The 27,639-nt window shown below is 38.5% G+C and overlaps 1 protein-coding gene across 1 annotated transcript; it reads right to left on the bottom strand.

The window, feature by feature from the left end:
- Positions 1–6,066: 6,066 nt before the first annotated feature.
- Positions 6,067–24,825, bottom strand: STYK1 (serine/threonine/tyrosine kinase 1). Its single transcript, XM_006877363.1, has 9 exons — positions 24,762–24,825; positions 24,219–24,353; positions 22,978–23,241; positions 22,019–22,200; positions 20,173–20,256; positions 15,776–15,984; positions 9,086–9,126; positions 8,103–8,199; positions 6,067–6,271 (listed from the first exon to the last, which is right to left on the bottom strand). The coding sequence occupies exons 1-9, from the start codon at positions 24,823–24,825 to the stop codon at positions 6,067–6,069; spliced, it is 1,281 nt and encodes a 426-aa protein (XP_006877425.1).
- Between the last annotated feature and the right edge of the window lie 2,814 nt (positions 24,826–27,639).

Genomic DNA, 27,639 nt, shown 5'->3' with positions numbered 1-27,639 from the left:
AAAATACAAAACAATAGAGGCAGACCAACTGATTACTACAAGAACAAGCAAGTTGCTCACCCAGGAGACATCAAGGCAAATGGTGGGGTTACCTCAGAGCAAACCCCCTTCCAAGACTAAGACTCAATGGGAATACATGCTCTGATTCATGACTATGATCGTCACCGTTAAGGGGAAATGAGGGAAAAACAGCAATGAAGCTGCGAGCTAAGCCCTACAACGTTCAATAGACTCCTGTGAACCTAGGTGGAGTCCTGGTTGGCCAGCAGTGTGGCAAGACCTGGGACTCTTGGGCCCAGAGTCAGAAACATAGCCACAGAGGACTAGAGTGGAGAGTAAAGTGTCCAGCTGTTAAGAAGAGAAGGCATATGCGGAACACCCACACTTGCAGATAATACCCACTTGACCTGGCTTCAGTGAATGGATGATCAGAGCTCAACTAGAAAAAGAAAGAAGAGGAAAAAAAGAATAATCTGATACAGTTTGATGAACTTGACCTACACCTATGGATGCAGTAAGACCCCCAACATTGTTTCTATCACCAATGTCTTTTTTTTCAACCTGTTGATCCCTCCTTGTTGTTTTTAACATTTGCCTTCTAATCACCAGTACTTATCAGTACATCTTGATTGCTTGTTTGATCAAATTCAGACTGAAGAAGTTGGTAGAATTCATCAATTTCATCATTACTGGGCTCTAGTGGTTGGTATGTAAATTTGAATACTAGTGGTATTAACTGGTCTTCCTTGTAGGCATATGGATATTATCCTATTACAGGAAGCATTGTATTTCAAGACAGACCTTGATCTGTTCTTTTTGATGATGAATGAAATACCTTCCTTTTTAATTTGTCATTTCCAGCGTAGTAAACCATATGATTGTAAGATTCAAAACAGCAATACCAGTTCATTTCAGTTCACTAATGCCTAGCATTACTGTTTATGTGTTCCATTTCATTTTTGACAATTTCCAATTTTCCTAGGTTCATATTTTGTATTTTCTATGTTCTGATTATTAAAATAGGTGTTTACAAAAAAAAAAAAAAAAAAGTTTACAGCCTCAGAAACCCCATATAGGGTTGCCATGAGTTGGAACCAACTTCACGTTACATAATCAGCCAACCAATAGAATTTTAAGCATAGGATTGTTTAACCACTTAATGGTATTGCTTTTTAAAATAAGATTTGTTGTTGTTGTTAAGTACCATCAAGTTGATCCTGAGTCATAGTGACCCTACATAGTGTGTCTGAAGAGCAGCTGGTAGGTTTGAACTGCAGACCTGTGGTTTGCAGTCCAGCCACACCAAGAGCTCTTTTAATAAGATATTCTCCAAATTTTCTATGCCATTATTTCTCAGACAAGTTCATGCATAGTGAGCACTTGGAGCTATTTCTAGATTGCCATGACATGCTAATATATTTAAGAATTGAGTTATGGTGTTGGAGAAGAATATTGAAAGTACCATGGATTTCCAGAAGAACAAACAAATCTGTGTTGGAAGAAATACAGCTAAAATGTTCCCTAGAAGCCAGGTGATGAGATTTCTTCTCTCATATTTCAGACATATTATCAGGAGGAACCAATCCCTGGAAAAGAACATTATCCTTGGTAAAGTGGAGGGTCAGTAAAAAGAGAAACACCCCCAACGAGATGGATTAGCACAGTGGCAGCAGCAATGGGCTCAATTGTAACAAAAAATTGTAGGCATGGCACAGGACCCTCTGTTGTGCACAGGGTCACAATGAACTGGAACCAACTCAATGGCACCTGACAACATCAGTATTATTTGAATACTTAAAATGTCCTGCTGATTTTTCTTACATTTAAGATGGCCTCTCTTTCATGTCCCTTTGTTCTCATCCTTTTTTTTTTTTTGCCTTTTTTTTTCAGTCTATTTAAAATTATCAAGAGGGGCTCTGATGACAGTTAAAATACTCAACTACTAATCTTCAAAACATCTTCTCATTTTTCTGTGATCAACATTAGAAATGACAGCCTTTCCTCTTCATGAGCTTACTTTATCAGTGAGTTTTGAATCATCTTGATTTCTTATAGGACACAAGCAATCAAGACTTATAGAACAAAACTGATCTCATCCGGCTAAAGGGCCAGAGTATGGTCTAATGCAACATTCTAAGGTAAATTTTTTTAAAAAAATGTTTTTTGAAGGCAGAATGGCATGGTCCAATTCAGTCTTTATCTACGTATTCATGTTTCTCTGTACTATAATAGACTTCACTTTGGAATTTTAAACATTGCCTTGTTTAACCGCTTAAAATAGTGGTATCACTATTTTAATAAGAGATTTTCCACATTTTCTATGTCATTATTACTCAAGAAAATTTCATACATAGTGAGCACTTGGAGCTATCTCTAAATTACCATAACATGCTTATAAATTTAATTACATTGTTCAAATTAAGACTTTTCTGCAACATATGATAATATCATATGCTTCTGCCACAAACATAACCACTAATTGATGTTTAACCAAAACAAAAGAAAAATAATCTGTTAAATTAAGCATAATAGACTATCCTCCCAATTTCCCACTGTATTTATTATTTGTTTACTTATTTAAATGAGTATGGTAAAGCAAAACAAAAGCCATTATTCAATTTTAGCAACAAAATACCTAAATCTTGCATGAAAATCACTAGATCTCTGCAAGAGCATAATTAAGAACTACTGGTTTAGATTATTCCAAATTAAAAGGCATTGTCAAGTTCCTATTGTGACACTGTGATGTTGTAAATCTCTTAACAATAAAGCATGATTGGTAGTTGGATTCTGAGGGGGTAAACAAAGCAACAAAATAAATTCTTAATCGATGCTCAATTTTGGTCCCTTCATTGGCTTCTTGTTGTTGTTAAATGCCATAGAGTTGGTTCTGACTCATAGCAATGCTATATAGGCTTTCCATGGAGCGACTAGTGGTTTGAACTGCCAGTCTTGCTATTAGCAGTCCAGTGCTTATCCTATAGTGCCACAGTAGGCTTTTGTTGTTGTTAAGTACTGTCAAGTCGGTTCCAACCCATAGCGACCCAGTATTGGGTTTCTGAGGAGCTGACTGGTGAGCTTGAACTGCCAACCTTGTGGTTCAAACTGACTTTGCAGACCAGCACATTAACCCACAGAGCCACACCAGGACTCCACACTAGGCTGGTTGTTGTTGTTAAAAGCCATTGAGTCAGTTCCAACCCATAGCAACTCTGTATAGGGTTTCCGAGGAGCAGCTGGTGAGCTTGAACTACTTGACCTTGCGGTTCAAACCAGCTTTGCAGTCCAGCACATTAACCCACAGTACCTAATTTGGCTAAGTGGTCAAAAATAGCAGAAATATAGCCCAAGAATTAGGATCTCCCTTTTGGAAGAAACCTGGCCAACTGAGGATAAGACACAGTTGTCTTAGAATGAGCAAATACTTATCCATTTTTTCCAGGAATATATCCAGAAAAATAACAAAATTAAAGATAAAAGTTTTAAATAATAGTTGTCTACTTCTTTGCCTCTGATCAAAATAAATATGAACATACAATATAAAAGAGCAGTGCTCCATTTATTTTTGTGCCACTATCCCCCTGCTGTTGTTGTTAAATACTGTCAAGCTGGGTCAGACTCATAGCAACCCTGTATAGGGCTTCCAAGGTGGGTTTAAACCACCAACTCACACTTACTGCAATTCTTCAGATCAACTGTGCTTTTTCTTGCCTCAGGGTTTTTACATATTTAGCCCTTTTTCTGGAAGAGCCTTCTCATTTTTTATCTGGCTCATTTATCCTCTTCTGGAGTGGTGCTGTAGGATCAGCACTGGACTACAAACCACAAGGTCAGCAGTTCAAACCCACCAGTTGGAGACACTATACAGGGCTGCTATGAATCAGATTCAATGGCACTTAACAACAAAGTTTCATTTTAAATTTTTTCCGGAAGTTCCTCATTTCATATTCCCTAAGACCTTTTTGCATCACAGCACTTACAACTATTGGTAATTAAGTACCCATACAAATAAATATATAATGCAGTCTCTAACCTTCTATACTGTCACAAAAAGTGCCCTGTTTCTTATCCCCAACATGTGTCACAGTATTTGGGAGAGTGGCCCTTATCACTCAGTTACACTCTGTCAATTTGACTTACATGAATTACTGATACACAGCAATGAGAGATACCACAGGCCTTTGTCATTGTGTGTTAGGTCAGGGTACCGCCTTCTTCCTACTTGCCACCCTGTTAGCTCCCAAGCAGCCATTGTGGAATTCCCACAGCAGCGTCATCATTCCGTTAGCTGATTCATCATGACTCCAGCAGGATTTCGACTTCTACCAGCATTTCCTCTGCCAGTCCTCTTTCCTAGAGCCATTTCAGACGTCGCTCCAGGTACCCAGAGCATTCTTTAAAACCACAGATCCCATATTCTACTGAATTGACATCATTAGAATCTTTTCAAGATTTTGAAAGAACAGGGCATTACTAATGCCATCCAGATGCTCACACAAAAATAACGACATGTGTGTCATGTTTGTGATGTGGTGTTTGTACATGCCATTATCTTCAGGCATGTCCTGCCTTACAGTGTACCTGACAGATTGAGGGCTTACATGAAAAAGATTTTAAATGAACAAGATACGAAAAGTTCAGAGACAGGAAGAGAAAAAGAAAAAGAAACGTATGTTTATTGAGCACACAGAAGTGTGTATCAGATTTTTTAGAAACGCTCTTAATCCTCACAACAACCCTGTGAAGTAGGTATTATTTACTTTTATCATCACTATTATAGAAATTAGAAAAGTCTATGTTGTTGTTGTTGAGTACCATCAAGTTGATTTCAACTCATAGTGTATAGGGTTTCCGAGGAGCAGTTGGTGGGTTCGCACTACCAACTCTGTGATTTACAGTCCAGTGCTGCTCCTACATTGACACACCAGGAGTCCAGAAAAGTGTAGTCACTCAATAAATATGAATTTAATAAAATTAATTTCACAACACATTAAATTATGATTCAGAATTAGAAGATAAAATCCTTCCTTCCACAAATTTTTCCTCTTCTTGCCCTTATTAAAGACCTGAGAAATAAGCTCTCTTGCTTGGTTTCCATGTCTGCTATTTATGAAACACACAAACACACATGCAGCATTTTCATCCCTGACTATACATTGACTTTCTAGGCCCAATCGCCTCAGTTTTACAGATGAGGAGGCTAGCATAATGAACAGCATACAGTCAGTGTTCTTATTCATGAATTCATTCCTCCAACCTAGATTTAAAAGCCGTTCCAGCAGGGTTCACCCATCTCAGACCAAAAGAGATTGGTTTTACCCATACTCAAGTGGAAACTTAGATATTTCCTGCATAATTCTCTTCCTGCCCTACATGACAAGACCAGGACTGAAGAATTTTATTCTTCTACCCTCTCTTTGAAGGAAGGTCATGGTCTGTGCCTATACTTCCAAGCAAATAGAATCTTTCCGTTTCTTCTTCTTCCACTCCTCTATTGACTTCCAATATCCTCATTTGACTTAGTTTCTCTACACTTTATAATTGTTGTTTTTAGGTGCCATCGAGTACGTACCGACTCATAGCGACCCTATGCACAACAGAATGAAACACTGCCCGGTCCTGGGCCAACCTCACAATTGTTGCCATGCTTGAGCCCATTGATGCTGCCATACTGCCAATCCATCTCACTGGGGTCGAAATAAATGCATGTTTCATGAGGACATTAGTCTGGGGTGGGAGAAAACCAGCATATCTGCATCATGCCCCAGCAAACACTGCAGGTATCCAAAGGCTTCTGTATCACCACTTGTATGTTGGATCTTTAAGACAGTCTTGAGGATTGGGACAACAGATATATGACTCAAAATATTCCTTAGCCTCAAGGGTATGGTGTGTAGCACTTGAGTCAACATCATTTCAGGTGTCTAAGGAAATCTGTAGGGGAAGGCTCAGGATCCATGTTCCATTTCTCCCTTCATGTCCCAATAGAAAATCCATTCTCAGTTTTTGGAGGAGTTGGTTCCAAGAGCACATGATCGCACATAAATGTGTCTTGATTTGTAGTCCTCAAAGGATGGTGTAGCTATAGGGGAGGCTGTCTACACTGATGCCAGCCACAGCTGCATATAGTTCAGGGACTACTAACTCTGGTACTTGCAACACCGTCTTGTCATCTGCAGTTCGCAAAGCAGCTTCGAGGCGCAAGCGTAGCTCTCTAGGTGAAGGACGGTGGTCCTCACTCCAGCGCCAACAGGACTTCATAAGATTATACCTGAAAGGGAAACCAGAGAAACTGACTTCCTTGGAAAGCAAACATACGAGCAACATGTCTTCTCTTCTAACAAACCTAAACAAACAAACAAACAAAATCCTGTGGCTCCAGTTCTATCATCTACTTCTCTGCCATATCTCTCATATTCTAATGACATTCCTTTTCATCTTCTTAAGGTCATCTTATTAACACCCAACCCACAGCTGTGAAGTCAACTCATAGGGATCTTGAGACTGTACCTCTTTATGGAAGCAGATCGCCACATCTTTCTCCTGAGGAGCAGTTGTTGGGTTTAAACTGCCAACTTTTCAGTAAGAAGCCACAATGTCTATTGGGACATGATGGTGCTTTTTACTACTGCACCATCAAAGGTCCTTATCAACAAGGCCTAATAGCAATGATTCAAGATTTTTCAAGCTGCAAGCAGTATGTTATAACAGCTTTGTCACTCTGTGGTCAATCACTCTTTCAGAAGCGTTCTTTTTGTTGTTGTTAAGTGCCATCTAGTCAGTTCCAACTCATAGCAACCCTGTATAGGGTTTCCAGGAAGCAACTGGTGCGTTTGAGCAGTCAGCCTTGCAGTTAGCCATCCAGTACTACTCCTACAGCACCTTATCAGACTTTCAGCTATTATTAAATTGCAGAATTCCAGATCACCACTCTAATTTTTCTACTAGTAAAAGTTACATCACAGCCAGAAAAATGAAAGTCGCAGATTAACGTAATTCTTGTCAATTTCAGATACGATCATCAGATGCTTCCGTTTATGAATCGAAGTCATTTCTCTCCTTTACAATTTAGCTTAAAACCTAAATCATCTCAGTCAAAACTACAGAGAATGTATAATGCCATCTGGTTTCCATAACTTTTCATTACGCCTCCTCCCTGCTCAGTAACCTACAGTGGCTTTCTACTGTTTACTCTATCAAGTCCACATACTACCGCCTAGCTCTTCTATCTCTCATATGCTACCAGAACCTTGGAACTCCAGTGTACAGTTGCTAAGGAGCTCTGGTAGCACAGCAGTTACGAGTCAGGCTGCTAACATCAAGGTCAGCAGTTCAAAACTACCAACTGTTCTACAGGAGAAAGATGAGGCTTTCTGCTCCTATAAAGATTTACAGCCTCAGAAACCTTATACAGTGTCACATGAGTCAGAACTGACTCCACAGCACACCACCATCACAACCATACTCTGAAATGAGTAGCTCTAGTGCAATGGATTTGATGATAGCTACCTTCTAAATGGAGTCCTGGTGTGGTGCTATAGGATAAGCAATGTACTAACTACAAGGTCAGTAGTTCAATCACACCAGCTGTTCCTCAAAAGCACTACACATAATCCCTATGAGTTGGAACAACAACCATACCTTCTAACTGAGGTTGTCAGAAAACTGATATTTAGATAAATAAAACACTATTGGTACCTGCATGGAGTAGCTATTTTAGAAGTTTCCTGAGGAATGAAACTTAGATTCTGAATACAGTTTCAGTGGTTTCCCAACATTATATATGTCTGTATATATTTTGTATATTGTTGTTGTTAAGTGCCATAGAGTCGATTCCGACCCATAATGACCCTGTCTAGGGTTTCCGAGGAGCAGCTGGTGAACTTGAACCGCCAACCTTGCAGTTCAAATGGCTTTGCAGTCTGGCGCATTAACCCACAGGGCCATATAACATATATTATTTGAGAGCAGATGTGTTTACCACATGTCTGCACGTCAGCACAACCAGTAGTGTCATCTGGGCCACTTTAAAATGGCAAGATTGATGGGGAAGCACAAAAGACTTGAGGTAAGAGAAGAGCAGCCGTGGAAAAGTCACTTACATGTTATGTGTACAGCTACTGGGTCTCTTCATGATTTTCCTTCTCTGGAGGTACTGTAGAATTCTGGTAGGAGGAACTTCAGGATATGGCGGGGCCCCTGCCAGGATGGAGAGAATGAGAGTATCAAGAGAACTTTAAGTTCCTTTAGACTATGAACTATAACTCAACAGTATTCTCTATCTAACTGGGTAATTAATTGTCCTGTAAAAGATACAGTCTAGGGAAATTTACTAGCTATAATGTGGATGCTGCCTGATGATCAAATAAGGATGTGGTTTAGAGAATGTCTAAAAGGAGGTTCAGGGGTAGGGGTGGGGAGAATAATAAATTAGGGAATCCCAGGTCTTTGGAAAAATAACAAAGTAAGGTAAAAGGGACAAGGGTTTACCCTTCATACCCTAAATGGAGGTAGGTTCTGAGGTTTCAGATTATTTAGTCTGAAAACAATAGTTTTATGTACCAAATCAGTACAAGATTTATTGTAAATAAATAAACAAGGGTTTATTCTTTGGATTTGAAAACATCTCTTGGAAATTTGGGGGAAAAGAAAGAAAATGGAAGAGAAACAGAGAAAGACAAAGAGACAGATGATAGGAATAGGTTAGGAAGGGAATCTCACTTTAGAGGATTGATCTCAGGAAGCTGGTTTGGGTTTTGTATCAGCCCAATTCACCCTTCACAGCTCATACTAATAGCCCTTCTCAAAACATACACCATCTAAAACCCAAGTCAATGTACTTGCATATGTGCACACACCACTCTGGAACAGTGGTTAAGTGCTTGGGTGGGACTGTGGTTAAGCACTCGGCTGCTGACTTAAAGGTTGTTGGTTTGAACCCACCAGCCACTCCGTGGAAGAAAGATCTATAGGTTTACAACCCTCGAACCCCAATAGAGCAGTTCTACTCTGTCCTATAGGGTCACTAAGGGTCAGAATTGACTCAATGGCAATTTGGATACACTATTTTGAGGACCGTACTTACCTAAAGTCATCATCTCATAGAGGAGGATCCCAAAAGACCAGCTGTAAAAGAGATAAATAAATTTGCTATTTTAAAAAATGGTTTGTCCAAAAAAGGAAAATGACAGGGAAAAATAAAAGGGAATTGCCTTATTTTTAAAAAATTATTATTTCATGTACTAGAAGGGAATAATATATACTTATTTTCTCACTAGAACAAACCACTAGGAACTTTCCTGCTTAAAAAAAAAAAGAGGGGAAGGGAAAAAGAAATAAATAAAGTAACATGTCTTCTACAACAACAACAACAAAAATGGATTGCCTTTCTTAAAAAGAGTTCACTTAAATATCATAAGCGTTCATTTAAGGACCTCATAAAGGAGGCAGTATAAAGAATGAGAACAGAAGACGGTTGTTTATTAAAATAAGCAAAGTAATCACCTCATTAGAAAGTATTTCTTTCCAATCCTCTGAAAGTACAGTGTTTGAAGGACAGGCTCTACCCCTTCTTTCTTCTATAGCTCACATTAACATTTGCAAAATTGAGTTTATGACCAAAAGGGCAACACTGGCCCAAAAACAAAGCTCAGAAGACAGGAAAGGGCCGGAAAGAACAACAAATGAAAATGGGGAACCAAGGGAGGAGTCGGGAAGCAGTCTGTTACATTAAGAGAACCCCAACTCATGTTATAAAATGAAGTGTATAAATTATTGAATGGAAAGCTAATTTGCTTTGTAAACTTTCACCTAAACCACAATCAATAAGTATATTTGTTGTTGTTAAGTGCCGTCGAGCCGGTTCATAAGTAAATAAAATTGTGTGTATATGTGCACACACAAAAATATTAATCCAAACATAAACAAATTCTCCTTTATATAATTTTTAGCTTTTCCATTCCTTCCTGCTAGATTTCTAGACTTTATTTTTAGTACTAAGATGAGCAAGGTTTATTTATCTACTATTTTCTCAGAATAACCAGTTACCCAAGTCTAGGAAAAAAATATGATCAGAGCAACCTTTACACATAGTTGAAATAAGAATTTGCCTAAACAATATACAATTTGGGATATATTTTTTTTTACTGTTGTATAACATCATCATTAGTATATTTTCCTTTGAAGTTTATTACCCCAGATCTCTATTGAAAAGCAATGTTGGTGAAGCCTTTCACCACTTTTGCTAACAATCTATATTTCTTCTGCTACTTGTGACACTCCTGTCAAGTATGATGGTCTGCATTAGATCACATGCTTCTTCTAAATAAGCAATTGAATTACATGACCACAGTCAATTTTGATTCTTTACAATCTTATTTATATCAATTGTTGCTATAGAATTAATTAAATGCAATTGTTGTTACAATTTACGTTGCAACAATTACAAGTTCCTAATAGGTTAGGAAGGAGTCTCATTGTAGAGGATTTATCTCAGGCTTGGATTTCATATCATTGCAATTGTTGCTATAATTATTATATAAACTGATAAAATAACATAATGTTCTCTCTCTGAAAACTTAAGTTGAATGTTTTGTGGCACTGTACAATAACTATTTGCATCCATGATGGGCAGGTTTCAGCTGAGCTTCCAACTAAGACAGACTAGGAAAAAGAAGAAGCGGACTACTTCTCAGTGATTAGCCACTGAAAACCTTATGGACAGCTGAGGAACACTGTCGGATACAGATCCAGAAGATGAAAACATTATGAATAGCTCCAGAATATTGTCAGGTACAGTGTTGGAAGATGAGCCCCCTTAGGTTGGAAAGCACTCAAAATAGGACTGGGGAAGAGCTACCGCCTTAAAGTAGAGTTGACCATGATGATGTAAATAGAGTAAAGCTTTCAGGACCCTCATTTGCTGATGGGGAACAACTCAAATTGAGGACAAACAGCTGTGAACATCCATTAATAATCAGAACATGGGATATACAAAGTATGAATCTGGGAAATCTGAAATTTGTCAAAAGTGAAAAAGAACACATAAAGATCAATATCCTAGGCATTAGTGAGTTAAATGGACTGGTATTGGTCATTTTGAATCTCACAGTCATATAGCTTACTATGCCAGTAACAACAAATTCAAGAGGAATGGTGCCGCCATTCAAAAAGAACATTTTAAGATCTGTCTTGAAGTACAATGCTGTCTGTAATAGGATGATATCCATATGCCTAAAAGGAAGACAAGTTAATACCACTATTATTCAAATTTACACACCAACCACTAAAGCCAGTGGTGATGAAATTGAAGAATTCTACCAACTTCTTCACGGAGCTCTGGGAGCGTAGTGGTTACGAATCGGGCTGTGAACCTCAAGGTCAGCAGTTCAAAACTACCAGCTGTTCCGAGGGAATTAGATGAGGCTTTCTGCTCCCATAAAAATTTAGAGACTTGGAAGCCCTGTACAGGGTCGCTATGAGGTGGAACCGACTCCATGGCACACAACCACTACCAACAACAACTTCTTCAGGCTGAAGGAGCTCTGGTAGTGTAGTGGTTATAAGTCCGGATGCTAACCTCAAGGTCATCAGTTCCAAACTACCAGCTCCCGTTAAGATTTATAGCCTTGGACAGCCAATGCAGGGTCGCTAGGAGTCTAAACCAACTCCAAAGTACACTGCCTCCTCCTCCTCTTCAGGCTGAAATTGATCAAACATGCAATCAAGATGTATTGATAATTACTGGCGACAGGAATGAAAAGGTTGGAAACAACGAGATGGATCAGTACTTGGAAAATATGGCCTTGGTGATAGAAACTATACTTGAGATTATATGATAGAATTTTGCAAGACCAAATACCTTTCTTTAACAACATAAAAAGTGATTATACACCTGGACCTCATCAGCTGGAACACACAGAAATTAAATTGACTACATCTGTGGGAAGAGACAGTGGAAAAACTCAAAATCATCAACAAAAACAAGGCCAGAGGCAGACTGTGGAACAGACCATCAATTGATCATAAGCAAGTTCAGGCTGAAGCTGAAAAAAATTAAAACATGTCCACAAGAGCCAAACTATTACTTGGAACATGTTTTTGTTGTTAAGTGCCTTCGAGTCGGTTCCGACCCATAGCGACCCTGTACAGGGTTTCCGAGGGTGTAAATCCTTACGGGAGTAGAAAGCCTCATCTTTCTCCTGCGGAGCGGCTGGTAGTTTCGAACCACTGACCTTAAGGTTCGCAGCCCGATTCGTAACCACTATGCTACCAGAGCTCCTTTACATACCCCACCTGAATTTAGAGACCATTTAAAGAACAGATTTGATACATTAGACACTACTGACCAAAACCCAAAAGAGTTATGAGATGCCATCAAGAACATCATACAGGAAGAAAGCAAAAGGTCATTAAAAAGACAGGAATGAAAGAAAACACCAAAATGGATGTCAGAAGAAACTCTGAAACTTGCTCTCCCACATAGAGATACTAAAGCGAATGGAAAAAATGAGAAAGTCAAAGACCTGAACAGAAAATTCTGAAGGGCAGCTCAAAAAGACAAAGTCAAGTATTATTATGAAATGTGCAAAGACTTGGAGTTCAACCATTTCAATAGGTAGCATATAATAAAGAACTGATGGTACTAAAGGGAAAAATCCAATTTGCACTGAAGGTATTTGGCGAAAACTAAGGTTCCAGGAATTGATGGCATACAAATTGAGATATTTCAACAAACTAATATAGCATTGAAGGTGCCCACTCATCTATTCCAAGAAATTTGGAGACAGTTACTTGGCCAACCAATTGGAAGAGACCCTTATTTGCGCCCATTCCAAAGAGAGCTAAAACAATGGATTGTGGCAATCATTCAATAATATTATCAATTGCAAGTTAAATTTTGCTGAAGATAATTTTAAAATAGCTGAAACCATACATTGACAGGGAACTACCAGAAACTTAAGTCAGATTCAGAAGATGTGGAACTAGGGATATTATTGGTGACATTAGATGGATCTTGACTGAAAACAGAGAATACTAGAAAGATGCTTCTTTTTGCTTTATTGACTCTACGCAAAGGTTTTCAACTTTGTGGATCATAACAAGCTATGGATAAAATTGCAAAGAACGGGTCTTCCAGAACACTTGATTGTGCTCATGAGGAACCTGTACATACACCAAGAGGTTGTTAAAACAGAACAAGGCAATATTGAATGGTTTAAAATCAGAAAAGGTATGTGCAAGGGCTGTATTCTTTCAACATACTTAGTCAATCTGTATGCTGAGCAAATAATTTGAGAAACTAGATTATATGAAGAAGAATGGTGGTTACGTGGTGGTTACGTGCCGTGGAGTCGGTTCCGACTCACACAGACCCCGTACAGGGTTTCCGAGGCTGTAAATCTTTACAGGAGCAGAAAGCCTAATCTTTCTCCTGCTGAACAACTGGTAGTTTCGAACTGCTGACCTTGTGGTTCACAGCCCGATTCATAACCACTACACTACCAGAGCTCCTATGAAGAAGAATATGGCATCAGAATTGGAGGAAGACATTTACAACCTGTGGTATGCAGATAATACAACCTAGCTTTCCGGAAGCAAAGAGGACTTAATATATTGACTTATGACGATCAAACTTCACAACCTATTGGTATGCATTGCATCTCAATATGAAGGAAAAAAATCCTCATAAGTGGATCAATAAATAACATCATGATAAATGAAGAAATGACTTAAGTTGTCAAAGACTTTATCTTGCTTGAATCTACAATTAATAGTCTTGGAAGCAGAAGGCAAATCTGCTGCACAAGATCTCTTTAATGTATTCTAGAGCAAAGATATCAGTTTGAATTCTAAGGTTCGTTTGACCAAAGCTATGGTTATTTTCCATGGACTCACATGCATGTGAAAGTTGGACAATGAATAAGGAAGTCAGTAGAAGAACTGCTGCATCTGAGTTATGGTGTTGAAGAAGAATATTGAAAGTACCATGGACTGTTGGAAGAAGTACAACTAGAATTCTCCTTAGAAGCAAGGATGGCAAGACTTTTTGTCTCGCATACTTTGGACATCTTACCAAGAAGGACCAGCCCCTGGAAAAGGACATTATGCTTAGTAAAGTGGAAGGTGAGTGAAGAGAACAAGTCCCTCTCAGTAAAATGGATAGGCACAGTGGTAACAGTAATGGGCTCAAGTCAAACAATTGTGAGGATGGCACGGGATTGGGCAGCATTTCCTACTGTGGTGCTTGGGGTTCCTGAGTCAGAACTGCCTCACTGGCACCGAACAACAACAAAGACAAACACTGAACTGCTAACCACAAAGTCAGTGGTTCAAACACACCAGCTGCTATACAGGATCACTATAAGAACAAATTCAGAGGTACTTAATAACAACAACATAAAACTAAAGTTCAAAAGACAGTATTGTCAAATTTACGATGGCTGAAACAACTGTAGAACATTGGGAAAGATAACAATAAAAGTCTGCAGTTAAATGTTTCACAGATTTTGTTTTAAAAGTTTCTCACTGTTTAAAAACCTCCCAACTGGAACAAAAAAGTAATTCCTGATAGATGCTATGTACACAAGAAACACAACATAATTGTTTTGCAGGTCTATACTACAGATAAGGACTTGGCTTTCTTTCAAAAGATTGGTAAATAAATGTATATTAATATAGTCTAAGTAAAATAAAAAATTTTTGGTATGTATGTTTATTTTTCTTTTAATAATTTCTGGCTTAACTGACTTTTTTATTAAGTGGATCCACCTCCTTCAATCAAAGGGCTCTACCGAACTAAATTTTCACATGTTGGTATGTCTAATATTTTCTTTTTTAATTTCTATTGTTATGGATTGAATTGTGTGCCCCCAGCCGGTCCCCAACACAGAGCAAAAACAAACAAAAAAAATCCTGTGGTTGTAATTCAGTTTGGAAAAATAGGTTTTGTTATGTTAATTAGACCATGTCAGTGTAAGGTAGTCTAGATCTAATCATTTCTGAGTTATAAAGGGCCACACAGACACAGAGATAAGCAAGCCCAAATGCAGGAAAGTCAGATGCCATGAGAAAATGAACAAGGAAACAAAGAATGCTGGGGCTAGGAATCTGAGACAAGGAAGGACCTCCCCCAGATCCAACAGAGAGGGCGCCTTCTCCTGCCGTCAGTGTCCTGAATTCTGACTTTTGTGGTTACGAGTCGGGCTGCCAATTCGAAACTACCAGCAGTTCCGCGGGAGAAAGATGAGGCGTTCTGCTCCTGTAAAGATTTCCAGCCTCGGAAACCCTGTACAGGGTCGCTATGAGACAGAGCTGACTCCACGGTACTTAGCAACAAACTGAGAAAAGAAACTTTTGTTCTTTAAAGCCAACATTTCTGTTCTGTTATAGCAGAACTAAGGAACGAAGATACTCATTTTAGGCTCCTAATGTAGCACTGTAGGATAAGCACTGGATTGCTAACTGTAAGGTCACTGGTTCAAACCCACCAACCACTCCACAGAAACCCTATACAGGGTCGCTAAGAGTCAGAACCGACTTGACAGCACTTTACAACAACAACAGCAAACCTAACATAGAAGGAATACTTCAAAAGGCACAAAGGAGAATTGTAACCAAATACTGAGTATAAATTTTGACACGCAATATTTCTGCTTCAGAGTATGTCTGAGTTCTTCATAAAAATTTCATTTGTAGGCATAATTGGCAATAAACCCAATAACATTTCTCAACCCAAGGACACCCAGTTCACGGAGGGAAGAAGTCCAAATCGTACATATCTCCTTTAATGCCAGCAGGTCTCAGGAGAAGACGCTCTGGGGAAAGCCACTTGAGAGCTATGGTTCGAGTAGAGGAGATGGCCCCTTGGGCATGGATTTCATAAGCTAAGCCCAGTCCACAGAGCTTGGCAGTGAGATCACACTGGATCAGAATATTTCTGGCTGCTACCTCCCCATGGAATAGATGCTTATCCTGAAGGAATTCCTGTCAAGACAAAATCAAAATTAGATCAGCAATCTGAGGTCATGACTTGAGTTGCTGGCAAGAAAAGTCAGTTTTAGGAACCCTGAAAACGACAAGGACTTTTTCTACTCTGAATGAGTTTCATTGATGACATATCTTTCTAAATCATTCATGCTAATGAATCAGACATTTTTGCATTGTGTTCAGGATTACCAACTAAAGCATCTAAATGCTATATAATATTGGGTTTGAAAGTATAATCGTTCACTCTGTCAAGCATGGGCCCATGCTTGATTTCATATTTCTCTCAGAGAGGACACAATTAGGCAATAGGAAAGACAGTAGGTCCCAAGTTTCTAACGGAAGTTCAAAAACAGAAGCGATCAGTAAACAGCAAAATTGTGTCATATAATGAATTTATATATAGTTTTACATCAATTCATTTTTTTCCTAAAATAATTAGATGAGGTAAATTAGGTAAATATCTTTTAGAGAAATCTTTCAATTGTGTGGATCATGACAAGCTATGGACAACATTGCAAAGTATGAGTATTCCTGAACACTTTTAATTGTGCTCATGAAGAATCTGTATCTGGCCCAAGAGGTAGTTATTCAAACAGAACATGGGAACACTGAATGGTTTAAAATTAAGGTGTGCGACAGGGTTGTATTCTTTCACCATACTTATTCAACCTGTATGCTGAGCAAATAATACAAGAAGCTGGGTTCTATGAAGAAAAATGTTACATCAGGATTGGAGGAAGACTCATTAACAACCTGCGATATGCAGATGATACAACCTTGCTTGCTGGAAATGAAGTGGACTTAAAATATTTACTGATGAAGATCAATATGGATTGCATCTTTGGTATGGATTGCATCTCAATGTGAACAAAACAAAACTCCTCACCACTGGACCAATAAACAACATCCTTATCAACGGAGAAAAGATTGACTGCATTTTTCTTGGATCAACTATCAACACTCATGGAAGAAGCCGTCAAGAAATCAAATGACATTGCATTAGGCAAATCTGCAGCAAAGACCTTTTTAAAATGTTGAAGAGCAAAGATGTCAGCTTGAGGACTAAAGTGTGCCTGGCCCAAGTCATGGTATTTTCAATAACCTCATATGCATGCAAAAGCTGGGCAGTGAGAAAGGAAGACCGTAGAAGAATTGATGCATTTGAGGTATGGTGTTGGAGGAGAATATTGAAAGTGCCATGGGCTGCCAAAAGAACTAACAGATCTGTGTTGGAAGAAGTGTAGCCAGAGTACTCCTTGGAGGCCAGGATGGCCAAACTTTGTCTCTCATACTTCAGACATATTGTCAGGAGGGACAAGTCACTGGAGAAAGATATGTTTGGTAATGTGGAGGGTCAGAAATAAAGAGGAAGACCCCCAGTGAGATGGATTGGCAAAGTGGCAGCATCAATGGACTCAAGTGTGGCAACTATTATGAGGTTGGCCCAGGATCATGCAGTGTTTTGTTCTCTTGTGCACAGGTTTGCAATGAGTTGTACCAACTCGATGGCACCTAACAACAACAACAACAACAACAACAAATGGTTGAATAATACCACAAAGTTATTAAGGGGTAGTAACCAGAACGGTCCTGGTGTGGTGCTGCAGGATAATGTACTGGAGTGCAAAATCAGTTTGAACTGAAAAGTTGGAGGTTAAGCTCATGAGCCACTCCTCAGAAACCCTATACAGGGTCATTATGAGTTAACAACAACAACAGCCACCAGAACATGCTCTTATGCAAAAATGGAGGATGACCACTTCAAATCACAAAATGGCAGATGACTGCCAAGATACTTCACTGTATAACTGCCAAATTATATCATTACATAGAGCCCTGGTGTGGCACTTTATGATAAGCAATTCCTTGGAAACCCTATACAGGGTCAATATGAGTCAAAAACAACTTGAAAGTACCTAACAATATAGCAGTCAAGCCACTGAGAATCATGGTCCAGCCAAATTCACACATAATAATCTTATCCATATTGTTGTTGTTGTGAAGTCGAGTTGGTTCCAACCTATAGTGACCCTGTATAGTGTTTCGGAGGAGCAGCTGGTGAGCTTGAACCGCCGACCTTGCAGTTCAAACGCCTTTGCAGTCTCACGCATTAACCCATAGCACCACACCCACTCTTTCCAAGAACCTTGGCATTTATTGTTGTCATAAGTACATCATTACTGTGCAAAATACTTGGATGGTAGATTTTTTTACTATTGCTGTAAATGCGAAATGTCAGATAATGAGATTGTCTATATGAGGAATAGATGTATTCTAATTACTCTTCTAGTAATTCTCAAACCAGACTGCAAATCAGAATCTCATGTTTGCTTTTTAAAAACAAAAGATTGTTACCCCAGATTTACTCAACTAAAATTTGGAAGAAGGACCTGGTAATCTGTGTTTTTAAGAATTACTCAAAATGATTCTAATGAAGCCAAAAGAGCATTTGAGAATGGTTGCACCAGGATGACATTGATTTACTGGTGTCTTTTCTCCTTCTTCAATCTTTTCAAGGTGTCTGCAAAAGTTTAAAATTATTCTTGATTAACAAGTTACAGAAGGAAGTCTATGATTGCTAGACAAGTTTTGTTTTGTTTGTTTTTTAACAATAAAGGAGACACTACTTCCGAATCATTAATGATGAGGGAGGAAACAGTGCCTAGCGATTTTATTTCACAGCTGATGTTTTAGAACAACAGAATTAATTAGACATTTATGACACCAATTAATGAATGTGTTGACTTTTGAAGTTGTTAAAAGCAAGAAAAATAGTCTGATGTTACCTTGTAACAGGTAGCCCAGGAATTTGATCAATGATCATACATCCCTCCAGAGCACTTCTGCAATTATAGTTCAGAATACAAGGTAGGCTATATCCTGACACCCTAACTTTATAAAGACAATACTTCCAGACACCATAAAGAATATTCAGATCTGATATGCTCTTGCACTTGGCAAATGGGAGCTTCTGTTCTTTGCTCACCTACCTACCTCTTTTTTTCTAATCTTTTCCTGATTCCATTTAGATTCTTGGTATATTTCACACTACAAGGTGGTAAATCTTTGAAAAACCTAATGTAGTACTTTCATGGGGGGCCTGATTTTCTGTAGAGAATGTTAACTTTAAAACAGTCAACTGAATAGACATAGCCATCTGAATTCCTGAGTAATACTAGTGAAGATTTTTGTTTGTTTTTTTCCCTTTTAATCACAAAGTTCTGTCTCTTACCTCCTTGTTTTTACTTCAAAATAAAATAATGATCATATTTTTGCCTCTTCTAATTCCTTGCCTTTAATTTGAGACTTAGTCTTTTTTTTTTTTAAGTATATGCATTTGCTATCACATTCAGCATCCAAACAAGCCACCAAACAAACATGCTCTGAACTAGTTTTTCTTGTTTTATAAGTTATAAAACTGCATACTTCTTTTTGTTTCTGTAGCCTTTCAACCATTTGGTTTCTCTTTCCATATCTTGGCCCAATCTCCTTCCAATATCTGTGACTTGTTTGAATACTGAATGCACTGGACTGCTAACTGAAAGGTTGCCGATTCAAACCCTCAAGCTGTACCTCAGAAATTCTATACAGGGTTGTATGAGACAGAACTGACTCAATAGCACTTAACAACAACAACATACTATTTATATTAGCATAATGAGAAATTAGGGCTATCATAGTGACCCTTGATAGGTTTTCCAAGGCTGTAAATCTTTACAGGAACAGAAAGTATCATCTTTCTCCTGCAGAGCAACTGGTAGATTCGAACTACTGACTTTGCAGTAAGCAGCCCAGTCTGTAATCCACTACACTACCAGGTTTCCTTAGTGGCATCAAGTAGATGGACTTATATCTCTAGGCACTGCTCTTTGACCTTTAAGACTGAGAAACTTTTAAACCTTTACCGGTCCTTGAAATAAAAAACAAAAACAAAAAAACCCCAACCCACGTTAGGTACTTTCTGCTGAGAATTAACAACGATGTACATTATCTAAATTAAATTATTTCATAAATAAAGGGCTAAAACAATTTATCAGTCTTGAGTTTCTGCCTTCTAACTTCTATTTCATTTTCTATATACCATTTTCCACAATTGATGATACAAATATGGGACCTATGGTATTATATTACAAGCTACCAAGAAAAATTTCCACCATCATATATTGTCCATTTCATCAGCTTTACCAGAGCCAAAAGGACTTGCTTCCCAATGTGATACACTTGTTTTTCTGTGAGGTCATACAGAAGGCCATCCATAGTCATCACATCCTAAAGAAACAGAGAAATGGCATCATCATATCAAAGTGACATTAACAGAGACTTTCAAGAAATAAACAAAGGCAGAGACACTCTGAAATGTAGATTTTAAAACTAAAAAATGAATGTAAAGTATAGGGACTAAGGTTCCGATAAACCATATCAGATCTGGAAAGTACAATGATTCATTGGACTAAAAACATAAAAAATGTGGATGAATAGCAGAATGAGGGAAGAAGAGAATAGCAGATAAGAAAGACGTATATAATAAAGCAGCATATTTTCCCTATGTGTGTGTCTGATACACACAGAGAAAGATTCGCATATTAACACATCTTTATGAATGTCTATGTCCAGTCCATATCAGAAGCTGGAAATAAAAGAGCAAAATAAACATGACTGCTGCCTTTCAGAACTTAAAATGTGGCAGACATATGTGAATTAGAAGCAAATTGTCATACCTAAATATATGACTTCATGAAGGTGCATGTAAGAATAATTAGGGAGTATGTGATGATAGGAGGAGCAGAACTTAATTCAGTTTGGAGAAACAAAGCTTTTGATGCGATTGGAAGGATAAGTATATGCTAACCATGCAAAGAAAAGGGAGAGGAGTAGTGTAGTGGGAAAACCTTGTGAAGATGATCTGAAATCGATAGTATAGTTGTTTTGAGAAAATGAAAGAAGCTAGTATGATTGGGAAGTCCTAGTGTGGCACTGTAGATAAACACTGGACTAAAAGATCGGGATTGAACCATAAGCTCAAAGTTCAAACCCACCAACCACTCCTTGGAAACGCTATCTGAGTTTGAAACTATGAGTCTAAACTGACTTGATGGCATTTAACAATAAGAAGTATGCTTGGAGCATGGTACAAGTTACAGATGAAAAAACTACTGAAAGGTTTAAGATGTCTAGACTTGCATACTTTCCTATTTACATCACTGGAGAGAAGATATTAACAGGACTCCTCCTTCCTTCATATTCAGAGTACAATGATTAGCATGTTGAGGAGGCTTAATTCACATTAAACTGGCCAGGGAGCAAGTGAGATGTGAATTGGGAAGACAGGCAACACTTTAGAAAGAGGACTATACAGAGAACTAGTTAAATGATAAGAAAATGGACTTGCACTTGAGCCTGACAATTTCCACCCATTTCATTTTAAAAAAATATGAGTTTGAAATACAAAACTTACCAATTGAATCAGCTTTTGTATACTAGGATTGTTAGATACTGCATGGCACACTACTACGATAACAAAATCAGTCACTGTTAACAACAGTTGTGCTGTTGTGTTATTATTGTTAAGCAGCTACAACTTTATGAGGTCTGATTGTGTACCGATCACTGTTTTCACATACACAATTTACTTTAATTTTTAATAATTTACCATTATTGTTATTACTATACAGATTCAGAAAACTCATGCTCAGAGAGGTAACTAGCCAAAGTCACACCACTAGTAAAAGGAGCTGGAAGTCCACACTATAAACTTGTATTACCCACTTGCCATCTGTGGCTATTTAAACTTAGATTATTTAAAATTCAATTTCTCAGCCACACTAGCCATACTTCAAGTGGTCATTAGCCACATGTGGCTAGTGACTACCACATTGGACAGAGCAGATATAGAACATTTCTGTCATCTCAGAAGTTATATTAGATGCTGCTGCTCATACACACTCTGTTGTTTGCCAGACTAAAGGACATGTCAACAGCTAACCAGCCAAATCAACCCTTTTTCTCCTAACACCTCTACCCTACTGCTCACCCTGCGGCAGGTCCAGAGAAAGCTGAGCAGGTCCCCCGGGGTCACATCTTCCAACACCATGTAGAGGGGTAGCTCTTCTGTGCAGCAGCCTTCCAGTTGTACCAGGTTCTTGTGATTCCCCAGGTACTGATAGAATTGGATTCGCCCTAAGAAATCCTGTACCTCATGGAGACCAGCTGGTTCTGTGGAGGACAAGAGACCCAGGGACAGTAAGCAGTCAGAGGCATGGAACAGGAAGCAAGCAACTTCAGATGGGAATTCTCAAGGGTCCGCAAGGAGGTAAGTGTGGACAAAAGAGTTAAATGAAAATGGACCAAGTGTAAGAAGGTGAAATCCCAAATGTTACTGACCCTTAGTCAAAGAGTATACAGAATCATAAATCTTAGAACCGGATAGAACTTGGTCTGCCTAAGTAGACAAGTGTTAAGTTGGCATTAAAGTATTACCACTCTCTAGGACTTTTGATTAATATTCTTGTTTATCCTTAACCTTGTTCTTTTCTATGCATTCACTATTAATGATGTGCATCATTAGAATCAGCAAAAAATAAGAAATATAGTATCAGAGAAAGGATTAAATGAGCAAGAAAAATAACCTCAGAATCCAAATCCAACTAACATTAAATATGGAAAACTCAGTTCTAACAACAAATACTACCTACTTTATATGTGTTCTAGACATTAAGAATAGGCAAAGTCCATACTTTCATGGCAATTACTTTGTAGTAGTAGGAAAGAGCAAGCAAACAATAATTCATCAGATGATGAGTATTATAGGGAAAAATAAGATGGAAGGATGAGCTAGGGTAGAAAGGTCATCTCTATTCCATAATTTTGTATGTAATTGTAATAATAACTGTTGATTAACTTAATGTTTCCAAAGCTTGTTAACATTCACTGATAGGGACTCAGAGTTCAAAAGTAACTTGGGGAAATGAAGTCTAACTTCTCTTATTTTACCTCTTAAAGCCTTGAGTACAACAGTCTTGGATTTAGCAGGGTCACTGGTGTGCATCTTGGCTCGATAGATGGCCCCACAGCTACCATTGTGGATCTGCTCCAGAACTTCAGACAGCTGCTCCCGGGGCACCTGTAGTTTAGCTAAGGCAGGTGTGGTAGCTCGTAGAAGACTTTCCACTGATGTCTCAAGTTGCACAAACACATTGTTCCCAAGACCAGCTGCTTCCCAGCCAATACCCCTAGATGAAGGTATGGGACTAATGCCTAGAACAAAGAGATGACATCAACCAGCTTCTTCCTGTCCTTGGGATTCCAGAAACACAGAGCCTGAACAATCTGACAAGGATGCTGCCTCCGCAATTTCCTTTGTGGCCAATATGGAAATGTCTTTGCATGTTTCTCCATGAACTAACATCAATACCAACTTTGTTATTTCTAAAACAACATACGATGGGCCCCTGGAAAGTAGTAATGACATTTTCTTTTAGTCTTCCTCAGGATTACTGTTTCATATATCCCATGGGTATAACATGAAGACATTTAAGGAAGTTTCTGGATAGGTACTCAAACCACAGATGCTTAAAGATAGTGGTAACTGAAGTCGATATTATTTAAGTCCATCAATTGACCTTCCAAAGGTGAAAGGACATTATAGAAGCTAGTCACCTCTAACTTATGGTTGTTCTTGCTTCTTCAAGTTGTCCCAAAAGTCAGACTATTCTATATTTCCTAGGGCGATGTTCAACAAAGTCTCCTGGTACTTACCTCCTTTTTAGCCAAAATGGACTTTTCTTCAGTCAGAAAAGAGGGGTTCATTCTTTTTAAATCACATTCATTCATTCACCCACTCAATCAACAAGTATCACCTACTACAGTCCAGACAATGTTCTGTGCAGTGGGAACAGACAAAGTCTAGTTTCTCATGAGGATCACTTTCTAGTGGTAGGAGAGATGAAGAAGATAGTAATATATTAAGCAATGAGTGTTATGGAGGAAAATAATACAGAATAAGAATAAGAAGTGCCCATGATACTATTTTATATTTGACAGTTAGGGAAGGCTACTCTGAAAATAGGACACTCATGCTGTTATCAGGAAACGTATTGTGCCATTGTGCACAAAGGGAACAAGAAGTACAAAGACATTGAGAAATGAGTGATACACTTGGTATACTGGGAAAAGAGCAAGGAAGCCAATGTAGGAGCTTGTCTTCCTGTCCAGCCCCAATCTTGGAGCTTTACCTTGGAGTCCAGAAGTCTGTTGTTGGACCCTTTGTCCTCGGATAAATAGCCACAGGATAATCCCAAGAAGGATGAGAAAGACACCAACCAGGAGGGTTGGGACAATGATAATCTCATACTGCTCTTCCCGGACAACTAGGTAGGCAAGCACAAAGAAAAAGTGTATGAAGAAGAAGCTTGATCTGATGTTCCCATAATCCACCCTAGTCTTCTTCTCCTCTACTTCCATTCAATGGAGCCACTCTTCTGAGCAACTCTACAATGACACTATTTCTTAGCCCATCATGTATGCCCGATACCTCTGCTATCATTTGAATTACCGAGATAGAAGATACGGCATCTGAATCTGATTGTTACATGCTCCCCTTTTAAAGACAATGGCCTCTAGACCCATTCTTCTATTACTGTGGTCTTAATTTCAATGAAAAACCATATAATCCTCCTTCCAGAACCTAGCAAGACTGTATTCTAGTCTTGATCTAGATCTTGATATGGTTATATTGCTATAACTTTAAACTCGTAGGATTTGTAATCTGTACTTACCACACAATTTGTCAGTGAGACTGCATTCCAGTAGTGTCCGGGACATCCCCCTCTCACCTTTCATTGCCACAGGACTGTCACTTCTGTGCTAGACCCACAGAGAATACATAGGGCACAGCTGTAACTCCTAAGGATTGAGTGATTCTGAAAAAAATTAAAGTGGAACACACAGCCTTTTTAAACACCTTGACAAATACCTAGTCATCAAGTAAATGGCTAGCTGGAGTGCTCCGAACCATTCGTTCATCTCGTTCCACCTGCCTGATACATAGGCTGATAAGATTGTTTCCCCCCTGAAATTTACTGGAGTCCTAGTTTGGTGCTTCAGGTTAATATACTGGACTACAAGGTCAGTTTGAACTGCAAGATCAGTGCTCAAGCTTACCAGCCACTCCTCTACAGGGTTGCTATGAGTCAAAACTGACTCGGTGGCACTTAACAACAACAACATTATTCAGAAAGGAGAGTAGTTATGTGATCTTTTCCTTTCATTGAATTGTTAGAAAAATTACTGTGAAACCAATATTCACCCTGCCCATCCCAACACACACACACACACACACACACACACACACACACGGGACTCCTACCACCATACTGAAGTACGTACAAGAGGGCTTCAAAAAGTTCATGGAAAATTAGAATGAAAAGATAATGGAGTTTTTTCACAGACTTTTTGAAGCCCCTTTGTATTTTTTAACTGCTCTAACAATTGTGGTCTCATGGTTTATATAGACAAGCTCTGAATTCACTATAGTCACTGAGCATGCCTAATTTTCTTTAGCTGTGCATCACTTATTTGTTAAACAAAACATTTCATTTTCATTTCTATACAAAGTTAATTCAGACAAGGAATAAATAGTGGACAGATTTCAAGAGAGATGAGTTACACACTGATTTTCTTCTTGTGAAATGTCTCATCTCTGCATGCTCACAACCAATGAACAGGCAGCATTTATGAATAAAAACAACTTAATTCTACAGCTCTCAGAGTCCAAGGAGATATCCCGAGAACCAGACATAGGCACACAACATAGTCTTACTACTATACAGAGTTTAAGAGTATCAGTAACAAACTGTCTTCTCTTTGTCTCTTTTAAGTAAAAAGAATACATACCCATATGGTTTCCAAATCAAAACATAAAACAGCATACTATAAAAATCTTTCTACCACATCCTTCTCTGTCTAGATAATTACAATTTTTCTTCAAGAAGGCTGTAATTATTAGATGAGGTTTTCTATTCCTAGGAAGATTTAAAGCCTCAGAAACCCTATACAGGGTTGCTATGAGTCAGAACCCATTCAACAGCACTTAACAACAACATATATGTATGTATGTAAAATGTATGCTTTTTATTAGAAGGAAATTACAGTTCCCAACAAGTGTGTAACATATTTTCAGCTCCTTCAATATTTTAAGCACAAGAAAATTAAAGAGTTTAAAAGATTTTCAAAGTACTCCTTGTTTTACAAAGACAGCATGTCCCCAATAGGTTTATGAATGACAAAAAATACAGAGAGAATGTCACTTTCATGAACAGGAATTCTATAGTCTTTTCCATGTCTAACAGTACTCTGTGTGGTGCTGTAGGATAAGCAGTGGACTGCTAGCCAAAAGACTGGCAGTTAAGACACACCTGCTACTCCTCAGAAACTTTACACAGGAATGCTATGAGTCAGAACTGACTATACAGCACGTAATAATAACATACGATATTATACTATATGATACTATTGTTGATAGATAATTGTAATCATTAAGTATTGGGACTAAAAGTCACAGTGTTACTTATTGAGGTAGAATCTCTCAGTGCCTGAAACAAGTACAGAAACACTGCACCTCCTGTCTCACGCCTTTTTTTCTCTCTTCCTGGAGCTTTATGATCTTATACATAGGGAGTTAAAGGAACAATTCCCTTACAACTCAGAGACCAGTGTGTGGTTGTTTGATAGAAGGCCAAGTAAGCAAAGGAGCTGCCTAGAGAGAAAACTTGTGAAGGAAGGAAGCACTTAAAAGATCTGTACACAGCAAAGGTCTAAGTCAATAAAAAGTTAAACAGCAAAGTCCATCTTCTCTAGTTTGTAAGTCAAGAAGGTACGGTACGAAGAAATATTAGTTGAGAAAATTTCCACAATTCTATGTAGAAGCAGAGAGATTACAGTACTGGAAGAAAAGACACTAGCAATTGGACAAGAAACCAGGAGCAATGACAGGGTGAAGCAAAGGGAGTCTTGAAAATAAAGCATTAGCTCAGCTAGAATTCAGAAGCTATTTGAAAATTTCTCTCTACCATTCTCATTCTTCTGTCCTTTTGCTTCCTATCATTGCATTATCAGATATAATTATTTTCATTCAGGGAACAGCCAGTTTGACAAGTTTGGCTCTCTGGGGAGTAGATCCGTGAGTATAATCTGTCTCATCATAGTACAAGTGGAGGAAAGGATCAGTCAACAACCAGCTCAGACATGTGAACTCTGCCTAGAAACCAAACTGCACACCCATGAAACACACTGACTAAATCAAGCCCACTGACCAGCAGACTATTTCTGATGCATTGCGACCCTAGATTACAGAGTAGAACTGCCACATCTTTCTCCTGTAGAGCAGCCTCTTTGTTCAAATCGGCAACCTTTGCATTAGCTGCCAAGTGCTTAACCACTTCACCACCAAGGCTCCTAAAACATACTAAAGGAAGAAATTTAAAGTCCATGTATACAAGCTCTGGTAGCATACTGGTTACAAATCGGGCTGTGAACCACAAGGTCAGCAGTTCAAAACTACCAGCCGTTCCACAGAAGAAAGATGAGGCTTTCTGCTCCCATAAAGATTTACAGCCTCGGAAACCCTGTACAGGGTCGCTATGAGTCAGAATCAAC

This window comes from Chrysochloris asiatica, unplaced genomic scaffold (assembly GCF_000296735.1).
Source record: "Chrysochloris asiatica unplaced genomic scaffold, ChrAsi1.0 scaffold00488, whole genome shotgun sequence".
NCBI classification, from domain to species: domain Eukaryota; kingdom Metazoa; phylum Chordata; class Mammalia; order Afrosoricida; family Chrysochloridae; genus Chrysochloris; species Chrysochloris asiatica.
The sequence above is the reverse complement of the archived record's forward strand: the minus strand, read 5'-3'. Positions and strand labels throughout refer to the sequence as shown.

Excerpts from the sequence above, each read along its gene's own strand:
- STYK1 (XM_006877363.1), bottom strand. The coding sequence starts at position 24,825 with ATGAAAGGTGAGAGGGGGATGTCCCGGACACTACTGGAATGCAGTCTC. Across the intron at positions 24,354-24,761 it reads TCTCACTGACAAATTGTGTG|TTGTCCGGGAAGAGCAGTAT; the intron begins GTAAGTACAGAT and ends TTGCCTACCTAG. Across the intron at positions 6,272-8,102 it reads AGTAGCTGTACACATAACAT|GTATAATCTTATGAAGTCCT; the intron begins GTAAGTGACTTT and ends TTTCCCTTTCAG.